Source organism: Staurois parvus, unplaced genomic scaffold, assembly GCF_062004578.1.
Source record: "Staurois parvus isolate SC_StPar_1 unplaced genomic scaffold, SC_StPar_1.0 ptg000232l, whole genome shotgun sequence".
Classification (NCBI taxonomy): Eukaryota; Metazoa; Chordata; class Amphibia; order Anura; family Ranidae; genus Staurois; species Staurois parvus.
Genome location: NW_028318028.1, coordinates 8659431 through 8683558, shown reverse-complemented (window position 1 = coordinate 8683558; position 24128 = coordinate 8659431). Strand labels below are relative to the sequence as shown.

The window sequence follows — 24128 nt, the reverse complement described above, 5'->3', positions numbered from 1 at the left end:
ATGTATATGATTGCATTTTTCTCATGTGCATGCTACAAAAACAGTGATTCCAGTGAAATTCCACCACATGTATCATTAGGAACCTCTAGAATGTTTTTATTGTCATTGTCTCCTTTAAGAAGATTCCCCCTCATTCCCTGCTACAATGCCGAGATGTCCCCAACACAGAAAAGGAGAGGAAATGTTTCCAACCCTTATATTGACAATAAGTGAAGGCAAGGAAAATCTCCCTAAAACTTACCATACAGGCTACAATCTGATTTTTATAATCGCAGGCATAACTAGAACCTTCAGGGCCCTAGTGCAAGAAGCCATGAAGGGCCCCCCCTTCCCTCTGAGCTGGGGACCTTTTACTCAAATCACAGTCCCTTTAATACAGTTCTGCAGCAGGAGTCCCCTTTACATCAGAGTCCTCAGAGTTCCCCTTTACATCTGAATCCTTAGAGTTTCCCCTTTATATCTGAAAAAAGCAGTATTTTTTACTTTTTTACAATAAACCACATCCAGTAAAAAAAATGTAAAAATCAAATTTCTTCATAAATTTAGGCCAAAATGTATTCTGCTACATGTCTTTGCTAAAAATCCTAATACATGTAAATTAATTGGTTTACGTGAAAGTTATAGCGTCTACAAATGGCGGTGTATATACTGGAATTTTTATTTTTTATACTAGTAATGGCGGCAATTAGTGACTTACAGTGGGACTGCGGCAGGCATTCTGACACTGGATGGGAACTAATTAACTGCCACTGACATCCCAATGACACAAATACAGTGATCAGTGCTAATAAAAAGCACTGACACAGTACTAATGACTAGAGATGAGCGAATCAAAGTAGCCGAAGTGGAATTCGAGTCGAATATCGGAAAAATTTCGACGCGCGAATCGAAATTTTTCCGAAAATGGCGGCTGACATGTGCGGCGACGGAGCGGGGATGTCTGGGAAGGCACGCAGACAAGGCGCGCTGACCCATAATGCATTCCTCAACGACATGTGATCGCATCAGCCAATCAGCAGCCAGCCAGCTAGCACTGTGTAATGGTCGAGCTATAAATAGCGGCCATTTTGGAATTCTTCATTTGCCTGCAGTCATTGAACAGAGGCAGACCGCTCTGTATTAGGGACAGGGACAGAGTTAGGGCCACAGAAACGATACTTGGGGACAGAGAAACGATACTTAGGGACAGAGAACTATTACTCAGGGACACAGATTTGTTAATTAGGGCCACAGAATCGTTACTTAGGGACAAAGAAACGCTAGTTAGGGACACAGAATTCATACTCAGGGACAGACAGAATTGTTACTGAGTGCCAGAGAATTGTTACTTAGGGCCACAGAAACGTTATTAGGGCCACAGAATTGTTACTCAGGGACAGACAGAATTGTTACTGAGTGCCAGAGAATTGTTACTTAGGGCCACAGAAACGTTATTAGGGCCACAGAATTGTTACTCAGGGACAGACAGAATTGTTACTGAGTGCCAGATAATTGTTACTTAGGGCCACAGAAACGTTATTAGGGCCACAGAATTGTTACTCAGGGACAGACAGAATTGTTACTGAGTGCCAGAGAATTGTTACTTAGGGCCACAGAAACTTTAGTTAGGGCCACAGAATTGTTACTCAGGGACAGACACAGAATTGTTACTGAGGGCCACAGAACTGTTACTTAGGGCCACAGAATTGTTACTCGCACAGACACAGAATTGTTACTCGCACAGACACAGAATTGTTACTGAGGGCCACAGAACTGTTACTTAGGGCCACAGAATTGTTACTCGCACAGACACAGAATTGTTACACAGGGACACAGAACTGTTACTGAGGGCCACAGAACCGTTACTTAGGGCCACAGAATTGTTACTCGCACAGACACAGAATTGTTACTCGCACAGACACAGAATTGTTACTCGCACAGACACAGAATTGTTACTGAGGGCCACAGAACTGTTAGTTAGGGCCACAGAATTGTTACTCGCACAGACACAGAATTGTTACTCGCACAGACACAGAATTGTTACTGAGGGCCACAGAACTGTTACTTGGGGCCACAGAAACGTTAATCAGGGACACAGAATTGTTACTGAGGGCCACAGAACTGTTACTTAGGGCCACAGAATTGTTACTCGCACAGACACAGAATTGTTACTCGCACAGACACAGAATTGTTACTGAGGGCCACAGAACTGTTACTTGGGGCCACAGAAACGTTAATCAGGGACACAGAATTGTTACTGAGGGCCACAGAACTGTTAGGGCCACAGAATTGTTACTCGCACAGACACAGAATTGTTACTCGCACAGACACAGAATTGTTACTGAGGGCCACAGAACTGTTACTTGGGGCCACAGAAACGTTAATCAGGGACACAGAATTGTTACTGAGGGCCACAGAACTGTTACTTAGGGCCACAGAATTGTTACTCACACAGACACAGAATTGTTACTCAGGGACACAGAACTGTTACTGAGGGCCACAGAACTGTTACTTAGGGCCACAGAATTGTTACTCGCACAGACACAGAATTGTTACTCGCACAGACACAGAACTGTTACTCAGGGACACAGAACTGTTACTGAGGGCCACAGAACTGTTACTTAGGGCCACAGAATTGTTACTCGCACAGACACAGAATTGTTACTCGCACAGACACAGAATTGTTACTGAGGGCCACAGAACTGTTACTTGGGGCCACAGAAACGTTAATCAGGGACACAGAATTGTTACTGAGGGCCACAGAACTGTTACTTAGGGCCACAGAATTGTTACTCGCACAGACACAGAATTGTTACTCGCACAGACACAGAATTGTTACTGAGGGCCACAGAACTGTTACTTGGGGCCACAGAAACGTTAATCAGGGACACAGAATTGTTACTGAGGGCCACAGAACTGTTAGGGCCACAGAATTGTTACTCGCACAGACACAGAATTGTTACTCGCACAGACACAGAATTGTTACTGAGGGCCACAGAACTGTTACTTGGGGCCACAGAAACGTTAATCAGGGACACAGAATTGTTACTGAGGGCCACAGAACTGTTACTTAGGGCCACAGAATTGTTACTCGCACAGACACAGAATTGTTACTCAGGGACACAGAACTGTTACTGAGGGCCACAGAACTGTTACTTAGGGCCACAGAATTGTTACTCGCACAGACACAGAATTCTTACTCGCACAGACACAGAATTGTTACTCAGGGACACAGAACTGTTACTGAGGGCCACAGAACTGTTACTTAGGGCCACAGAATTGTTACTCGCACAGACACAGAATTGTTACTCGCACAGACACAGAATTGTTACTGAGGGCCACAGAACTGTTACTTGGGGCCACAGAAACGTTAATCAGGGACACAGAATTGTTACTGAGGGCCACAGAACTGTTACTTAGGGCCACAGAATTGTTACTCGCACAGACACAGAATTGTTACTCGCACAGACACAGAATTGTTACTGAGGGCCACAGAACTGTTACTTGGGGCCACAGAAACGTTAATCAGGGACACAGAATTGTTACTGAGGGCCACAGAACTGTTAGGGCCACAGAATTGTTACTCGCACAGACACAGAATTGTTACTCGCACAGACACAGAATTGTTACTGAGGGCCACAGAACTGTTACTTGGGGCCACAGAAACGTTAATCAGGGACACAGAATTGTTACTGAGGGCCACAGAACTGTTACTTAGGGCCACAGAATTGTTACTCGCACAGACACAGAATTGTTACTGAGGGCCACAGAACTGTTACTTAGGGCCACAGAATTGTTACTCGCACAGACACAGAATTGTTACTCAGGGACACAGAATTGTTACTCAGGGACACATAATCGTTTAATTAAAGAGTATGTCAGACAACATGCAGAGGAGTGGCAGAGGAGGCAATGTTTTAGGAGCGATCAGACGTGGCAGCAGAGGAAGGGGTCGAGGCAGCACTATTCGCAGCCAGAGGCCAGTGCTCCCGGTGTCATCCAGCGGTCGTGTCTCCACCGACAACCCTGCCGTCATCGATTGGTTGGCTCGGTCGTCTTCCTCTTCCCAGGTCACCTCTGACACCTACAGCCAATGGTCGGTGGGTACGTCAGACACAACCGTTAGTTGGCATGGCCCGGGACCAAGCCCACTGAAATCACGTGTCCTCTACCTGCCCCTGTCCTTTGGTGTTCCCTCACCAAGCGAAGTATCGCATGCTGTGGGCTCAGCCCCACTGTACAGTGAGGAAGAGCTAACAGAGGGCGGTCAGGAACGGGGGGAGACATCGGCCTTTTCAGCAGCCAGGCGAAGAAGTAGTGGCGAGGAGAGTGGCCCGGTAGCCGGTCTAGAGACAGGTCTGTCTCCTGACCCAGACGCAGCCGAGGGGGCTAGTAGTGAGGCGGAGACCCTACTTGATGATGAGGAGGTTGATCGCACTTGGCAGCCTCGTCGTCATCAGGCAATTTCTTCCGCATCATCAGGAGAAGAGGGTGGCAGCTTGGCAGTGAGCGAAACAGTCGGTGGGTTGCCCAGGAGACAGCAGCAGGGTCGCAGCAGTGTCAGTGGAAGCAGTGTCAGTGGAGCCAAACGGCCACGGAGTAGAGCACCAGCTCCACTGCAGCCTACCACCACGGCCAGTAGTGGTGCCGGTGTGCACGGAGGAAGCAGCAGTCAGCCAGTGAGGAGTATCGGGGGCAAAGTTTCCTACTCGGCGGTGTGGCAATTTTTCGTCAAGCCGCCCGAGGAAGTAAACGTAGCCGTATGTCGACTATGTGGCCAGAAAGTCAAGCGTGGCCAGGGGGCCCATGTTGGGACTACAGCATTGCGGCAGCATATGCAGCGTCGCCATTTGGTGGCCTGGGAAAACCGTGATAAAGATACAGCGGTTCTGCCCGCCCCAGCCCCCGCTCCATCACCCGCTCCGTTACTTGCTCCGTCACCCGATGTCAATCGCCCTCCATCAGCCAGTCAAGGCTCCAACACCTCTGCTGAGGGGAGTTGTCGCTCGTTGGCATCTTCCGCTCGTTCAGATGCTCCTTCTCCTGCTACTCCTCTTCACGGATTCCGTCAGCAGTCTTTCTTGGAATCCGTTTCCAAGAGACAACAGTTTGCGAGCACGCACCCGACGGTGCAAAAGCTGAACGTCCTCCTGTCCAAGTTGCTGGTGCTGCAGTCCCTCCCTTTTCAAGTGGTGGACTCAGCACCTTTCAGAGAAATGATGGCTTGTGCCGCGCCGCGGTGGAGAGTGCCAAGCCGTCATTTCTTCGCCAAAAAGGCAGTGCCAGCCCTGCATTCACATGTAGAAGAGATGGTGGGCCAGTCTTTGAGCATGTCGGTCTCTGCCAAAGTGCACGGCAGCGCCGACGTGTGGAGCTGTAACTACGGTCAGGGACAGTACATGTCATTTACGGCCCACTGGGTGAACATGGTGCCGTCACAGCCGCACCAGCAACTTGGACAGGTCACGCCGCTTTTGCCTCCACGTTTGCACGTCCTTGGTCCGGCAAAGATGTCCGCCTCTACCACCTCTTCTTCCGCCGTGTCCTCAGCCGCCACCCCCGTGCCAAGTCCCATTACCCGACCGGCATATCACATGTGCAGGGCGCAACGGTGTCACGCTGTTCTGCACCTGGTATGCCTTGGCGAACGTAGTCACGCAGGGGAGGAACTTCTGAGTGTAATGAACAGAGAAATCGACAGATGGCTGTCTCCGCGCAAACTGAAAATCGGAACCATGTTGACCGACAACGGAAAGAACATGGTGTCTGCTCTGCGTCAAGGAAGGTTGTGCCATGCGCCATGCATGGCTCACGTGTTCAATCTGGTTGTCAAGCGTTTCCTAAAATCCACCATCCCACTGCAAGACATCCTTAAAATGTCACGTAAACTTTGCATGCATTTCAGCCATTCCTACACCGCAAAGCACACCCTCCTTGAGCTGCAGCGGCAGAACGGAATTCCACATCATCGCCTGATCTGCGACGTTGCAACAAGGTGGAATTCAACCCTACACATGTTAGACCGCCTTTACGAGCAGCGAAAGGCCATCACCGATTTCCTGATGTTACAATCGGATAAAGGTACTCCCCTGTGTAACTTCGATGTCAGCCATTGGCAGCTCATGCGTGACACCTGCCGCTTGCTCAGGCCCTTTGAGGAGGCCACGCTATTCGTGAGTCGGCAGGACTATGGGATGAACGACGTCATTCCTCTGTTGCACGTCCTGGAACAAATGCTGTTAACAATGGCTGGTCAGGGTGCGGTAGACGTGGCGCACAGATCTCAACGCCACATGACCCCTGTGGGGGCAGGACAGGAAGAAGAGGAGGAGGTAGAGGAGGACATTTGTGCTCAGGAATTATTGAGTGAAATGGGTGGTTTTTCCACTCAGCGGACAGGAGTGGAGGAGCAGGAGCATCTGGTAGAGGAGGAGGAGGAGGAGACAGAGGACCCAGACGCACCGTGGCAGTATGCTGTGGAGATGGAGGCAGGGAGTCCCTCGCATTCCTTGGCACAAATGGCCCATAGCATGCTCGGTTGCTTGCGTAGCGACAGCCGAATAATAACCATCAGACAGAGGGATGACTTTTGGCTGTCCACCTTGTTGGACCCTCGCTACCGTTCCAAAATGGTGGCCTTTTTCACACCTGCTGAGAGGGAGGCCAAAATAACGTACTATAAAAACCACCTATGTAGTCAGTTGGTCTCTGCCTTTGTGCGCCAACGTCCATCCTCAGACACTGTGGGCCCTGTGCGCTCGCGTTCCGCTGCCATGGCAGCAGGGGAGGGGTGGGGTGGTAGGAGCAGTGGCAGCTCCACCAGCAGCGGCTGCCTCAGTCTGCAGTCGATGATGAGTAGCTTTCTTCACCAGCGCAGTGAGGAAACTACTAACCAGCCGCAGCAGCAGCAGCAGCAGCAGCAGCAGCAGCATCAGGTGGACCTGAAGCAGGACCTCAAACAACAGGCTTGGGCCTACTTGGACAGCACCCTGCCAACCGAGGTAGACAATCCCCTTGACTACTGGTCAACGAAACTTGACCTTTGGCCCCAACTAGCTGAATTTGCCCTTGAAAGGCTGTCATGCCCGGCCAGTAGCGTGGCATCGGAGCGCGTGTTTAGTGCGGCAGGAGGTATTGTAACTCCGCGGAGGACACGACTGTCCACCCAAAGTGTGGAGAGACTCACGTTTGTGAAAATGAATCAGGCGTGGATTAGTCTGGATTTCAAACCACCAGTTCCTGACACAACTGACTAAATCCGCCATGAATCATGCCTCAAACATGTGCCACTTTCAGGTCTCCTCACACACTGCTGGTGTGTTGAATTTTTTGACATAGGGTGCTGGCAGATTACGGGCCTCCCATTGCTGCTGCCAGGCCCCTAATCTGCCATAGGCCCCTATATACCGCCTCCTCATGCTGCTGCCAGGTCCAGAGTCTCTCATGGGTCCCTGTACGGCCTCCCATTGCTGCTGTCTCCATCGCCACACTCTGCCATGTGCCACTTTCAGGTCTCCTCACACACTGCTGGTGTGTAGAATTTTTTGACATAGGGTGCTGGCAGATTACGGGCCTCCCATTGCTGCTGCCAGGCCCCTAATCTGCCATAGGCCCCTATATACCGCCTCCTCATGCTGCTGCCAGGTCCAGAGTCTCTCATGGGTCCCTGTACGGCCTCCTATTGCTGCTGTCTGCATCGCCACACTCTGCCATGTGCCACTTTCAGGTCTCCTCACACTGCTGGTGTGTAGAATTTTTTGACATAGGGTGCTGGCAGATTACGGGCCTCCCATTGCTGCTGCCAGGCCCCTAATCTGCCATAGGCCCCTATATACCGCCTCCTCATGCTGCTGCCAGGTCCAGAGTCTCTCATGGGTCCCTGTACGGCCTCCCATTGCTGCTGTCTCCATCGCCACACTCTGCCATGTGCCACTTTCAGGTCTCCTCACACACTGCTGGTGTGTAGAATTTTTTGACATAGGGTGCTGGCAGATTACGGGCCTCCCATTGCTGCTGCCAGGCCCCTAATCTGCCATAGGCCCCTATATACCGCCTCCTCATGCTGCTGCCAGGTCCAGAGTCTCTCATGGGTCCCTGTACGGCCTCCTATTGCTGCTGTCTCCATCGCCACACTCTGCCATGTGCCACTTTCAGGTCTCCTCACACACTGCTGGTGTGTAGAATTTTTTGACATAGGGTGCTGGCAGATTACGGGCCTCCCATAGCTGCTGCCAGGCTCCTAATCTGCCATAGGCCCCTATATACCGCCTCCTCATGCTGCTGCCAGGTCCAGAGTCTCTCATGGGTCCCTGTACGGCCTCCCATTGCTGCTTTCTCCATCGCCACACTCTGCCATGTGCCACTTTCAGGTCTCCTCACACACTGCTGGTGTGTAGAATTTTTTGACATAGGGTGCTGGCAGATTACGGGCCTCCCATAGCTGCTGCCAGGCCCCTAATCTGCCATAGGCCCCTATATACCGCCTCCTCATGCTGCTGCCAGGTCCAGAGTCTCTCATGGGTCCCTGTACGGCCTCCCATTGCTGCTGTCTCCATCGCCACACTCTGCCATGTGCCACTTTCAGGTCTCCTCACACACTGCTGGTGTGTAGAATTTTTTGACATAGGGTGCTGGCAGATTACGGGCCTCCCATAGCTGCTGCCAGGCCCCTAATCTGCCATAGGCCCCTATATACCGCCTCCTCATGCTGCTGCCAGGTCCAGAGTCTCTCATGGGTCCCTGTACGGCCTCCAATTGCTGCTGTCTCCATCGCCACACTCTGCCATGTGCCACTTTCAGGTCTCCTCACACACTGCTGGTGTGTAGAATTTTTTGACATAGGGTGCTGGCAGATTACGGGCCTCCCATTGCTGCTGCCAGGCCCCTAATCTGCCATAGGCCCCTATATACCGCCTCCTCATGCTGCTGCCAGGTCCAGAGTCTCTCATGGGTCCCTGTACGGCCTCCCATTGCTGCTGTCTCCATCGCCACACTCTGCCATGTGCCACTTTCAGGTCTCCTCACACACTGCTGGTGTGTAGAATTTTTTGACATAGGGTGCTGGCAGATTACGGGCCTCCTATAGCTGCTGCCAGGCCCCTAATCTGCCATAGGCCCCTATATACCGCCTCCTCATGCTGCTGCCAGGTCCAGAGTCTCTCATGGGTCCCTGTACGGCCTCCCATTGCTGCTGTCTCCATCGCCACACTCTGCCATGTGCCACTTTCAGGTCTCCTCACACACTGCTGGTGTGTAGAATTTTTTGACATAGGGTGCTGGCAGATTACGGGCCTCCCATTGCTGCTGCCAGGCCCCTAATCTGCCATAGGCCCCTATATACCGCCTCCTCATGCTGCTGCCAGGTCCAGAGTCTCTCATGGGTCCCTGTACGGCCTCCTATTGCTGCTGTCTCCATCGCCACACTCTGCCATGTGCCACTTTCAGGTCTCCTCACACACTGCTGGTGTGTAGAATTTTTTGACATAGGGTGCTGGCAGATTACGGGCCTCCTATAGCTGCTGCCAGGCCCCTAATCTGCCATAGGCCCCTATATACCGCCTCCTCATGCTGCTGCCAGGTCCAGAGTCTCTCATGGGTCCCTGTACGGCCTCCCATTGCTGCTGTCTCCATCGCCACACTCTGCCATGTGCCACTTTCAGGTCTCCTCACACACTGCTGGTGTGTAGAATTTTTTGACATAGGGTGCTGGCAGATTACGGGCCTCCCATTGCTGCTGCCAGGCCCCTAATCTGCCATAGGCCCCTATATACCGCCTCCTCATGCTGCTGCCAGGTCCAGAGTCTCTCATGGGTCCCTGTACGGCCTCCCATTGCTGCTGTCTCCATCGCCACACTCTGCCATGTGCCACTTTCAGGTCTCCTCACACACTGCTGGTGTGTAGAATTTTTTGACATAGGGTGCTGGCAGATTACGGGCCTCCTATAGCTGCTGCCAGGCCCCTAATCTGCCATAGGCCCCTATATACCGCCTCCTCATGCTCCTGCCAGGTCCAGAGTCTCTCATGGGTCCCTGTACGGCCTCCTATTGCTGCTGTCTCCATCGCCACACTCTGCCATGTGCCACTTTCAGGTCTCCTCACACACTGCTGGTGTGTAGAATTTTTTGACATAGGGTGCTGGCAGATTACGGGCCTCCTATAGCTGCTGCCAGGCCCCTAATCTGCCATAGGCCCCTATATACCGCCTCCTCATGCTGCTGCCAGGTCCAGAGTCTCTCATGGGTCCCTGTACGGCCTCCCATTGCTGCTGTCTCCATCGCCACACTCTGCCATGTGCCACTTTCAGGTCTCCTCACACACTGCTGGTGTGTAGAATTTTTTGACATAGGGTGCTGGCAGATTACGGGCCTCCCATTGCTGCTGCCAGGCCCCTAATCTGCCATAGGCCCCTATATACCGCCTCCTCATGCTGCTGCCAGGTCCAGAGTCTCTCATGGGTCCCTGTACGGCCTCCTATTGCTGCTGTCTCCATCGCCACACTCTGCCATGTGCCACTTTCAGGTCTCCTCACACACTGCTGGTGTGTAGAATTTTTTGACATAGGGTGCTGGCAGATTACGGGCCTCCTATAGCTGCTGCCAGGCCCCTAATCTGCCATAGGCCCCTATATACCGCCTCCTCATGCTGCTGCCAGGTCCAGAGTCTCTCATGGGTCCCTGTACGGCCTCCTATTGCTGCTGTCTCCATCGCCACACTCTGCCATGTGCCACTTTCAGGTCTCCTCACACACTGCTGGTGTGTAGAATTTTTTGACATAGGGTGCTGGCAGATTACGGGCCTCCCATTGCTGCTGCCAGGCCCCTAATCTGCCATAGGCCCCTATATACCGCCTCCTCATGCTGCTGCCAGGTCCAGAGTCTCTCATGGGTCCCTGTACGGCCTCCTATTGCTGCTGTCTCCATCGCCACACTCTGCCATGTGCCACTTTCAGGTCTCCTCACACACTGCTGGTGTGTAGAATTTTTTGACATAGGGTGCTGGCAGATTACGGGCCTCCCATTGCTGCTGCCAGGCCCCTAATCTGCCATAGGCCCCTATATACCGCCTCCTCATGCTGCTGCCAGGTCCAGAGTCTCTCATGGGTCCCTGTACGGCCTCCTATTGCTGCTGTCTCCATCGCCACACTCTGCCATGTGCCACTTTCAGGTCTCCTCACACACTGCTGGTGTGTAGAATTTTTTGACATAGGGTGCTGGCAGATTACGGGCCTCCCATTGCTGCTGCCAGGCCCCTAATCTGCCATAGGCCCCTATATACCGCCTCCTCATGCTGCTGCCAGGTCCAGAGTCTCTCATGGGTCCCTGTACGGCCTCCCATTGCTGCTGTCTCCATCGCCACACTCTGCCATGTGCCACTTTCAGGTCTCCTCACACACTGCTGGTGTGTAGAATTTTTTGACATAGGGTGCTGGCAGATTACGGGCCTCCCATTGCTGCTGCCAGGCCCCTAATCTGCCATAGGCCCCTATATACCGCCTCCTCATGCTGCTGCCAGGTCCAGAGTCTCTCATGGGTCCCTGTACGGCCTCCTATTGCTGCTGTCTCCATCGCCACACTCTGCCATGTGCCACTTTCAGGTCTCCTCACACACTGCTGGTGTGTAGAATTTTTTGACATAGGGTGCTGGCAGATTACGGGCCTCCCATAGCTGCTGCCAGGCCCCTAATCTGCCATAGGCCCCTATATACCGCCTCCTCATGCTGCTGCCAGGTCCAGAGTCTCTCATGGGTCCCTGTACGGCCTCCCATTGCTGCTGTCTCCATCGCCACACTCTGCCATGTGCCACTTTCAGGTCTCCTCACACACTGCTGGTGTGTAGAATTTTTTGACATAGGGTGCTGGCAGATTACGGGCCTCCCATTGCTGCTGCCAGGCCCCTAATCTGCCATAGGCCCCTATATACCGCCTCCTCATGCTGCTGCCAGGTCCAGAGTCTCTCATGGGTCCCTGTACGGCCTCCCATTGCTGCTGTCTCCATCGCCACACTCTGCCATGTGCCACTTTCAGGTCTCCTCACACACTGCTGGTGTGTAGAATTTTTTGACATAGGGTGCTGGCAGATTACGGGCCTCCCATAGCTGCTGCCAGGCCCCTAATCTGCCATAGGCCCCTATATACCGCCTCCTCATGCTGCTGCCAGGTCCAGAGTCTCTCATGGGTCCCTGTACGGCCTCCCATTGCTGCTGTCTCCATCGCCACACTCTGCCATGTGCCACTTTCAGGTCTCCTCACACTGCTGGTGTGTAGAATTTTTTGACATAGGGTGCTGGCAGATTACGGGCCTCCCATTGCTGCTGCCAGGCCCCTAATCTGCCATAGGCCCCTATATACCGCCTCCTCATGCTGCTGCCAGGTCCAGAGTCTCTCATGGGTCCCTGTACGGCCTCCCATTGCTGCTGTCTCCATCGCCACACTCTGCCATGTGCCACTTTCAGGTCTCCTCACACACTGCTGGTGTGTAGAATTTTTTGACATAGGGTGCTGGCAGATTACGGGCCTCCCATTGCTGCTGCCAGGCCCCTAATCTGCCATAGGCCCCTATATACCGCCTCCTCATGCTGCTGCCAGGTCCAGAGTCTCTCATGGGTCCCTGTACGGCCTCCCATTGCTGCTGTCTCCATCGCCACACTCTGCCATGTGCCACTTTCAGGTCTCCTCACACTGCTGGTGTGTAGAATTTTTTGACATAGGGTGCTGGCAGATTACGGGCCTCCCATAGCTGCTGCCAGGCCCCTAATCTGCCATAGGCCCCTATATACCGCCTCCTCATGCTGCTGCCAGGTCCAGAGTCTCTCATGGGTCCCTGTACGGCCTCCCATTGCTGCTGTCTCCATCGCCACACTCTGCCATGTGCCACTTTCAGGTCTCCTCACACACTGCTGGTGTGTAGAATTTTTTGACATAGGGTGCTGGCAGATTACGGGCCTCCCATTGCTGCTGCCAGGCCCCTAATCTGCCATAGGCCCCTATATACCGCCTCCTCATGCTGCTGCCAGGTCCAGAGTCTTTCATGGGTCCCTGTACGGCCTCCCATTGCTGCTGTCTCCATCGCCACACTCTGCCATGTGCCACTTTCAGGTCTCCTCACACTGCTGGTGTGTAGAATTTTTTGACATAGGGTGCTGGCAGATTACGGGCCTCCCATTGCTGCTGCCAGGCCCCTAATCTGCCATAGGCCCCTATATACCGCCTCCTCATGCTGCTGCCAGGTCCAGAGTCTCTCATGGGTCCCTGTACGGCCTCCCATTGCTGCTGTCTCCATCGCCACACTCTGCCATGTGCCACTTTCAGGTCTCCTCACACACTGCTGGTGTGTAGAATTTTTTGACATAGGGTGCTGGCAGATTACGGGCCTCCCATTGCTGCTGCCAGGCCCCTAATCTGCCATAGGCCCCTATATACCGCCTCCTCATGCTGCTGCCAGGTCCAGAGTCTCTCATGGGTCCCTGTACGGCCTCCCATTGCTGCTGTCTCCATCGCCACACTCTGCCATGTGCCACTTTCAGGTCTCCTCACACTGCTGGTGTGTAGAATTTTTTGACATAGGGTGCTGGCAGATTACGGGCCTCCCATAGCTGCTGCCAGGCCCCTAATCTGCCATAGGCCCCTATATACCGCCTCCTCATGCTGCTGCCAGGTCCAGAGTCTCTCATGGGTCCCTGTACGGCCTCCCATTGCTGCTGTCTCCATCGCCACACTCTGCCATGTGCCACTTTCAGGTCTCCTCACACACTGCTGGTGTGTAGAATTTTTTGACATAGGGTGCTGGCAGATTACGGGCCTCCCATTGCTGCTGCCAGGCCCCTAATCTGCCATAGGCCCCTATATACCGCCTCCTCATGCTGCTGCCAGGTCCAGAGTCTCTCATGGGTCCCTGTACGGCCTCCCATTGCTGCTGTCTCCATCGCCACACTCTGCCATGTGCCACTTTCAGGTCTCCTCACACTGCTGGTGTGTAGAATTTTTTGACATAGGGTGCTGGCAGATTACGGGCCTCCCATAGCTGCTGCCAGGCACGTAATCTGCCATGGGCCCCCGTACCGACTCCTCATGCTGTGACGTTGCAACAAGGTGGAATTCAACCCTACATATGTTAGACCGCCTTTACGAACAGCGAAAGGCCATCACAGATTTCCTGATGTTAAAAGCGGATAAAGGTACTCCCTGTGTAACTTAGATGTCAGCCATTGGCAGCTCATGCGTGACACCTGCGCTTGCTCAGGCCCTTTGAGGAGGCCACGCTATTCGTGAGTCGGCAGGACTATGGGATGAACGACGTCATTCCTCTGTTGCACGTCCTGGAACAAATGCTGTTAACAATGGCTGGTCAGGGTGCGGTAGACGTGGCGCACAGATCTCAACGCCACATGACCCCTGTGGGGGCAGGACAGGAAGAAGAGGAGGAGGTAGAGGAGGACATTGGTGCTCAGGAATTATTGAGTGAAATGGGTGGTTTTTCCACTCAGCGGACAGGAGTGGAGGAGCAGGAGCATCTGGTAGAGGAGGAGGAGGAGGAGGAGACAGAGGACCCAGACGCACCGTGGCAGTATGCTGTGGAGATGGAGGTAGGGAGTCCCTCGCATTCCTTGGCACAAATGGCCCATAGCATGCTCGGTTGCTTGCGTAGCGACAGCCGAATAATAACCATCAGACAGAGGGATGACTTTTGGCTGTCCACCTTGTTGGACCCTCGCTACCGTTCAAAAATGGTGGCCTTTTTCACACCTGCTGAGAGGGAGGCCAAAATAACGTACTATAAAAACCACCTATGTAGTCAGCTGGTCTCTGCCTTTCTGCGCCAACGTCCATCCTCAGACACTGTGGGCCCTGTGCGCTCACGTTCCGCTGCCATGGCAGCAGGGGAGGGGTGGGGTGGTAGGAGCAGTGGCAGCTCCACCAGCAGCGGCTGCCTCAGTCTGCAGTCGATGATGAGTAGCTTTCTTCACCAGCGCAGTGAGGAAACTACTAACCAGCCGCAGCAGCAGCAGCATCAGGTGGACCTGGAGCAGGACCTCAAACAACAGGCTTAGGCCTACTTGGACAGCACCCTGCCAACCGAGGTAGACAATCCCCTTGACTACTGGGCAACAAAACTTGACCTTTGACCCCAACTAGCTGAATTTGCCCTTGAAAGGCTGTCATGCCCGGCCAGTAGCGTGGCATCGGAGCGCGTGTTTAGTGCGGCAGGAGGTATTGCAACTCCGCGGAGGACACGACTGTCCACCCAAAGTGTGGAGAGACTCACGTTTGTGAAAATGAATCAGGCGTGGATTAGTCTGGATTTCAAACCACTAGTTCCTGACACAACTGACTAAATCCGCCATGAATCATGCCCCAAACATGTGCCACTTTCAGGTCTCCTCACACACTGCTTGTGTTTTCAATTTTTTGACATAGGGTGCTGGCAGATTACGGGCCTCCCATAGCTGCTGCCAGGCCCCTAATCTGCCATGGGCCCCTATATACCGCCTCCTCATGCTGCTGCCAGGTCCAGAGTGTCTCATGCCATGTGCCACTTTCAGGTCTCCTCACACACTGCTGGTGTGTTCAATTTTTTGTCATAGGGTGCTGGCAGATTACGGGCCTCCTATAGCTGCTGCCAGGCCCCTAATCTGCCATGGGCCCCTATGCCACCTCCTCATGCTGCTGCCAGGTCCAGAGTCTCTCATGGGTCCCTGAACGGCCTCCCATTGCTGCTGTCTCCATCGCCACACTCTGCCATGTGCCACTTTGAGGTCTCCTCACACACTGCTGGTGTGTTCCATTTTTTGTCATAGGGTGCTGGCAGATTACGGGCCTCCCATTGCTGCTGCCAGACCTGTAATCTGCCATGGGCCCCCGTACCGCCTGGTCACGCTGCTGCTGGGTCCACAGTGTGACATGGGTCCTTGTACCGCCTCCCATTGCTTCCACTGCATGTGCCACTTTCAGGTCTCCTCACACTCCTGCTGGTTTCCATTTTGTCATAGGTTGCTGTATGGCCTCCCATTGCTGCTGCCTCCACCGCCACACTGTGGCTCCAAACACTGGTTTTGGCCCCGTGACTGGCCAAATGAGTGAAGTGTGCGGTGATTCTAAGATCGACGGCACTCATCTGCATGTCATACTGAGTGACAGTATTATTTCTCTTCCCCAGCAGACTCCTAGGGCATTTAAATTAAAGGTACAGTGTTCTGCACTAATATTAAGTCTCTCTGAAGTCTAGAAACACCCTTTTTTAAGTTAAATTCACAGCGAATTTATTCGACTCGAATCGAATATTGTCCACGAATTCGCCGAATCTGTCGAATCGAATTTTTCATTTCTTCGCTCATCTCTACTAATGACACTGGGCAGGAAGAGGTTAACATCTGGGGCGATCAAAGGGTTGACTATGTGCTGTGTGCTGTTTTACATGATGTGCTGTGTGTGTTTTACTAGAAAAACATGCTGCTTTGTATTTCTGTGCAAAGAAACACAATGCAGCATGTCCTTGCTGGCAGGAGAGAGACCTGTGTTGTTTACACACAGGTCTATCCCCTGGCAGCTTTACACGGTGATCGTCGGGTGTCGGTGGGGAATCTCTGGCCGAGACCTGGTGATTGACATGCCTAGCTGCCAATGGCAGTGCGGGTAGGGCGGCTTGCCTGGAAATGCAAAGGAGCCAGCTCTCTCTCTCTCCTCTACCATCCGTACGGGGGGGATTAACTGTCAGCTCTGGGATCTCAGTTCAGAGCCCTGCCGTCAGCAACACTGCTGAAGATGGACAGTCCGGACTTATGGGACCCCGCACAGCGCACAGTGGTGGAACTCCAGAGCCAGGTCGCAAGAGCGACCTTTACGACCCTGGTAGTTCCACCACTGTTTATATTCTAAATTAGATCTGTTGGCAACTATGTTGAGCAAGGTGCTCTATGACTGAATGTAAACTAAATGGATTGTCTAGGTAAGCCTTCACATTAAATAGTCATAGTAGGTCTAATGGAAATTGTGAAGAAGAAATTGTAAAATAATAAAAGAGAGGACAAAGCTCCTTGTCCTAATGAAATATGCATTTGTTACTTATAAAATACTTGTAAAAAGGCACTTACTCATGTAAAGGGATTACTTGCTTGTAAAATACACAGTCAAGTGAATCAGGCATGATCAGGCCAGTCATAAAATCTTCATATACTGTATATAAAAACACCATCAGCAACCAGCATTACAGTTTATTAGAGAGTTTTTAGTACTGAATATTGAAATTTGATAAAGGTTAATTTATTTATGATTCTGGCCTGCCATTGCCTTTTTTAACCTGACTGTTGATTTAAAACGTGATTCATTTCTTAAATCTTGTGACAAACTTTTTACACATATTTTGTAATAAATACATATTTATTGAGGACAAAGTGCTTTGTCTGTTCTTTTGTTCTTTATACATAACAGACCTCTCTATCAATGGCGTGAGCTAAGAGGTTTGGGCACTAAATGGGGGTCTAGTGTGGTCACACCTACAAAGACTCTGGCAGTTGTTGTTAGCATCACAGAAATCAGTTCTGGACTTTATCATACATTGTTAAATAAGTTTGGTCAGCTTAAAGGGGTAACCTTTACCAAAAAATGATGCAGCTATGGGGCTTCTGTAGATTAAAAACACATTGAGCAGCTTGATCAAAGTTAAATAATGCCCTTGATGTAGGTGTGGGCCATTTATGTACCTCATGAAGCTTGACTGGAAAAGTCCTGGTATGTTGCTAAGGATGTTGCTATGAGGCACCTAACTGTTACTGATCACCACCACCATCACAAGAGTAAGCTCTTTAACACTGAGCTCAGAGCTACTGTATCAGGTGAGAGAAATCACAGTTAAAGGGTTTGAATCCAAGAAAGAGCTCACTCCTGTGATGGTGAAGGTGATCAGTAACAGATAGGCGTCTCTTAGCAACATCCTTAGCAATGTCCTAAGAGTTTTCCAGTCTGGCTTAACAAGGTTTGTACAGTAAATGGCCTACATCTATAGCAAGGGCATTATTTAACTTTAATCAAAGCTGTACATCTTGTTTTTATCTACAGATGTCCCTTTTCTACATAGGCAGTTTTATAATAAAAGTAAACTATGCCTTTATAGTGATTCTGTCACTCTACAAAAGATACCCAGGAAAGATATACCCGTTAAAGAATACTGTAAATACTTACTTTTTCTGCTGCTCACACCACAGCTCCAGTGTTGAGCAATGGTTCCCAAAAGTCCTTTGGGCAACCGATACTACTGGGTTCCCTGCAGCTCTCAATGATTCCTCCTTCTGACCTCTACAGGAGAAAGTAAGAGCTATGGAAGACCCAGGAGATTTTCTTTCCCAAAAGTGTTGGTTTCCCAGTAGACTTTAAAGACCATTTCCCAGCTTTGGCAACATGGGTAGCAGGTAAGGTAAGTATTTACAATCTTCTTTTATAAATATAGCTTTGCCGAGTTTCATTTGTATAGTGGCAGGGTTGTTTTAATGGTTTTAGAGGTCCTAACTCTTCCCTGCTCTATCCAAAGCAAAAAATGATGGCGTTCCACTTTCAAGCATAGGAAGGTTACACCAAAGAGCTTCCCAATGGAAACAGTAAGTCTATTGGAAAAGCATTTTCATTTAACATTAACATTTTGAAAATTGAAAAATTCACAAAACTGATGTTTGAGCTTTGTGGAAAAATTCATAAAGCCGATTGTTAATAGTTGCTACAGTCTTTGCTGGTAAGTTAATGAATGTAAGCAGAAGTATGTTGTATCATAATAGGAATATTTACTCAAAATAAGGTATCAAGGAAGAAAAACCCAAACTTAGAAACCTTCATATTGGATTCAGAAAAAACGAATAACATGTTACTGGGAAAAAAATCAAATAATCAACCAATCAATCAATAAAAAAAAAAAAAAGTAGCAGCCAATGCTGTTTATCATCAAAGAAATACAGTATGCAACCTTATTCAAATCAAAACAAAATATGCAGGTGTATTTGCCATTTTTCAGAAGCTTTACCCTCAGTTTTAGCTGTGGTCCCATAAACTTTCTATTAGGTTACATTTTTTTGGCACTTTTTCAGATGCAGCATGCAGAACTTCCAGAAAATGCACCAAAATGAGTGACGTAATAGAAAGTCTACGGGACCATGGCTAAAACACACGAAAACCACTGATACACCTGCACTGTGGCCAAAGCACAGCATTATGAAATCTGCCTTACATTTGGACACCATTGATTTTAAAACCCCTTTTTAAATTGCTCAAAAATATTTTAGTGGTATACATATTTAGAGAAATGTAATAAACGTTGTAAATCCTGGTCAGAAGACTTGGACTTGCAAAAATTACAATTCAGTACATAATCCATTTTATTTTTATTTCTGCACTTAAAAAATAATTGCTTAAATTAAATTTTTTAAATTTAATCCCTATAAACATAAAGACAAAAACACTCATGCTTTTCCTTTACCACTTTTACATTTTGGCTAATGCAGTAAACTGCAATCAGACCATTGAAAGATAACTGGTGATTAAGGCTAGGGTCACACCTTTCGTCTTGTGAACACAGGATTCCTCTTGCATTTTTACATTACACACATAGGACATCTCAGTCTTTTGAATGGGCTGCCCTATGTGCGACAAAAGCCCATGTACCTTTTTGGGCATAGAACATTTTTGGAGCATTTGTTCTACGTTTTGATGTTCACGGAATGCTCAGATGTGCCTTAAGGTAGTCTGGATTACTGTTTACTTATTTTTTATCATCTCTATGCAAACATGTTTTTCGCTTCTGTTCATTTGTGGGGTGTGATATAGAAAAAAAACATTTATATATATATATATATATATATATATATTTTTTTTTTTTAAATGCCTCGGTTTCATGTGTAACAATTTACACCATGCTTATCACAGAAATATATAATTTTATGATAAACAGGGAAAAACAACAGATCAACATTTTTACTTATTACCACCAGTATCATCAGTTGCTTTAACACTATACCTGGTCAAACTGTGATAGTGTCTTTTTGTTTTTAGAATACCTACTTATAAAATGTACTTATAAAATATAACTTGAAGGATATTATGAAGTGAGTTGAAATAAACCAAAAAGCCCTCCGCTAATCAATAATTTGACAAAGAAAGTATAAAATGTCTTTTCCATCATCCATAAATTTGTATGGGTGTGTGTGTATACACAAAATATATATATATATAAAGAGCAGAGCCCTTGACCCCCTCGTGTTTTGTCTTGTTACTGTATTGTCTCATGTACTGTCCCCCACTATAATGTACAGCGCTGAGCAAACCTATATAAATACTGTATAATAATAATATACTATATTGCCAAAAGTATTGGGACACCCCTCAAAATCATTGGATTCAGGTATTCCAATCGCCTCCATGTGGCCACAGGTGTATAAAATCAAGCACCTAGGCATGCAGACTGTTTCTACAAACATTTGGGAAAGAATGGGTCGCTCTCAGGAGCTCAGTGAATATAAGCGTGGTACCATGATAGGTTGCCTGTGGCTCTGAGGAAGAGGCAAGTCCTCGAAACGGTCAGCCTTTTGGATGTCTAAACTCCCTATTGCAGACTGTTACTCAGCGCGGTGTTGACCCAGCTGTTCTTTTATGATGTGCCTTGACTATATTGTCGTTTGTGAGTACAACACCTACTTTATTTTTTATTAAACATTTTTTATGGTAATGCACTAGGCCTGTGTGACCTCTCTTTGTTCTTTCCCCATTCAGTATATTTGGATTCCCCCGGTCCATTTGAGGGCAGCAAGGTGTGCATGTTCCAGGACATTCTTAATGTGGTTGTAGCCTGCATCGAGTCCATCCCCAAGCGCAGGAGCATTTGTGTTTGCTGGTTCATGATAGGTTGCCACCTGTGCAATAAGTCCATTTGTGAAATTTCCTTGCTACTAAATATTCCACGGTCAACTGTTAGTGGTATTATAACAAATTGGAAGCAACTAGGAACAACAGCAACTCAGCCACGAAGTGCTAGGCCACGTAGAATGACAGAGTGAGGTAAGCACATGCTGAAGAGCACAGTACGTAGCAGTTGCCAACTGTCTGCAGAATCAATAGCTAAGGACCTACAAACTTTGTGTGGCCTTCAGATTAGCACAACAGTATATAGAGAGCTTCATGCAATGGGTTTCCATGGCCGAGCGGCTGCATCCAAGCCTTACACCACCAAGTGCAATGCAAAGCGCCAGATGCAGTGGTGTAAAGCAGACCGCCACTGGACTCTAGAGCAGTGGAGACGTGTTCTCTGGAGTGACCATTCATGCTTCTCTGTCTGGCAATCCGATGGACATGTCTGGGTTTGGCAGTTGCCAGGAGAACAATACTTGCCTGACTGCATTGTGCCAAGTGTAAAGTTTTGTGGAGGGAGGATTATGGTGCAGGGTTGTTTTTCAGGGGTTGGGCTTGGCCCCTTAGTTCCAGTGAACGGAACTCTTAAGGCATCAGCATACCAAGACACTTTGGACAATTTCATGCTCCCAACTTTGTTTGGGGATGGTCCCTTCCTGTTCCAACATGACTGCACACCAGTGCACACAGCAAGGTCCATAAAGACATGGATGAGTGAGTTTGGGGTAGAGGAACTTGACTGGCCTGCACAGAGTCCTGACCTCAACTCGATAGAACACCTCTGTAACGAATTAGAGCGAAGACTGTGGGCCAGGCCTTCTTGCTCGACATCAATGCCTGACCTGACAAATGTGCTTCTGGAAGAATGGTCAACCATTCCCATAGACACACTCCCAAGTCTTGTGGACAGCTTTCCCAGAAGAGTTGAAGCTGTTATAGCTGCAAAGGATGGGCCAACTCATTATGGAACCCTACGGCCTAAGGCTGGGATGCCATTAAATTTCATGGCAATATAGTATATTATACTGTGTGTGTGTATATATATATATATATATATATATATATATATATATATATGTGGGTGTGTGTGTATGTATATATACTGTATTGTAAGTAAGGAAAATGTTATTGTGAAATCATTTGCACCATAGCTAAAATGTAAATTTTTTTATGATTCATGAAGGGCAATATGGGTGAGGGTGGTTAATATTTCCTTATACTGCATATAGTCATCATTCTGTTTCCTGCCTTTATTGCAGCTTAAACGATTTGCATATATGGCTGTGACCCAAACTGGCAGGATTAGTATCATATATTGAAGGGGTGCTATAAATTTCCAAGGGCAAATATATCAAAGTCTGCATGTCTGTTCCTGGAAAGCTGGTAAAGTGGCAATGTCTGAAATGTGTAACACACAAGACGCAAAAGTCTGCTCTCCTGACAAAATAATTCTCACATGAATCACTGCTGAACTGGTATAGTAATGACATTTCTATAAACAATTTTATCCATGCATCCATCCATTCATTAATTATCTCTCTATCTATCTTTCTATCTATCTACCTAATTATCTATCTAGTTATCGAATTCCAATGGGTTTCATTACCTTTTATTTGATGAAAAAAAAAAAACACTTTCCAAACAATTATGTTTTAGACCTTACTTATAAAAACAACATAAGAATAGCAAATGGATCAGTGAGTAAAACAGTACACTACTTTCATACTGACAGTATACAGCACACACACATTTAGCTTTAGTAATATTATTTTATATCATCTTATGCATTGGCAGCTTACCTGTAGTTAGTAGCAGTAAGGATCCTAGGATCCACAATTTGGTAAGTCCTAGTAAATTCATGTTGGGTGGTGCAGTGCTCTTGTGGTTCTCGCAGTTATCTTATAGGTTCTGCCTCAGTAAGAATGTGATCACTGTACTTGTGCAAATATATGTGTGAGGCAAGGAGTGCTGGGGCATGTGATACACACCTGTGACATCACACCTGCCAGTCTCAATGCTGCAAGATTTCATTGTATAGGTCAAATATGTAGCTTTAAGCTAAGGGAGGGGCACTTAAATACAGAGTGCAGTTTATTTTAGGAAAAGAATGTAATGGTTACATGGTTTATAGGATTTTTAAAATAGATAGATAGATAGATAGATAGATAGATAGATAGATAGATAGATAGATACTATGGTAGAAATATTCAGCCAAAAGACCATTGACCATTTGTGAGATCAGGTACTGATGTTGGATGAGAAGACCCAAACCTCAGGGTTCCAAATCATAACAAAGTTGTTCAATAGGGTTGATGTTGAGTTTCTTTACACCCAACTTGTCAAACCATATCTTTATGGAACTGGCTTTGTACAGTAGATAGGAACACAACCATGCTGGAACAGAAATGGGTTTTCCCTAAACTGTTGTCACTAGGTTGGAAGTGTGAAATTGTCTAAAATGTCTTTGTATACTGTAGCACTAGAGTGTATCTGACAATAGATAGATAGATAGATAGATAGATAGATAGATAGATAGATAGATAGATAGATAGATAGAGTATTATGGTAGAACTATTCAGCCAAAAGATCATTTGTGAGATCAGGAACTGACATTGGATGAGAAGACCTGAACCTCAAGGTTCCAAATCATTACAAAGTTGTTTAATAGGGTTGATGTTGAGTTTTGATAGGCAGACAATACACACAGCAAATTTCTTTCCTGCAACCACGGGTTCACTCTTTTTCCCCATCAACACAGACAGCGTTAAAAGAGGAATTCTTTCCACTGAGCCATTGTAAGCACTGGAGAAGACAGTGGGTACTGTTAGGAAGCTATACCAGCCGCTAGTGATAATCATATGTAAAAGCTGGCAAGCTGGTTCTATCCAAATTGATCGATCAATCAACTTGGGTACATTCAGCCTGCCTATATGTGGCTCAAATATTGTCCGGTACCTGCTATGGCAGGCCTTACACCCAGCTTGTCAAACCATATCTTTATGGAGCTGGCTTTGTACATAGGGATACAACCATAATGGAACAAAAAAGGGTCTTCCTTAAGTTGTCACTATGTTGGAAGAGTGCAATTGTCGAAAATGTCTTTGCATACTGCAGCATTAGAGTGTATCTATACCTATATCTCTATTCTATATCTATATTCATTACCTGATGATCCTGTCAGTAACACATTTCCTGTCCTAGGGTGACAATGATCAACCACTGTATGCATCTATGAAGGAGTAGGGTTGCCACCCTGGGTGTTAAGATTA

General features: G+C 48.5%; 1 protein-coding gene across 1 annotated transcript in view; it reads right to left on the bottom strand.

Annotated features, from left to right (window-relative positions):
- LOC149460349 (uncharacterized) overlaps window positions 1–22796 on the bottom strand; it is a 32075-nt gene extending 9279 nt beyond the window's left edge. Inside the window, exon 1 of the mRNA XM_089679864.1 lies at window positions 22659–22796. Coding sequence (XP_089535990.1) covers window positions 22659–22719 — 61 coding nt within the window. The 5' untranslated portion in view covers window positions 22720–22796. The remainder of the gene's footprint in view (window positions 1–22658) is intronic.
- Between the last annotated feature and the right edge of the window lie 1332 nt (window positions 22797–24128).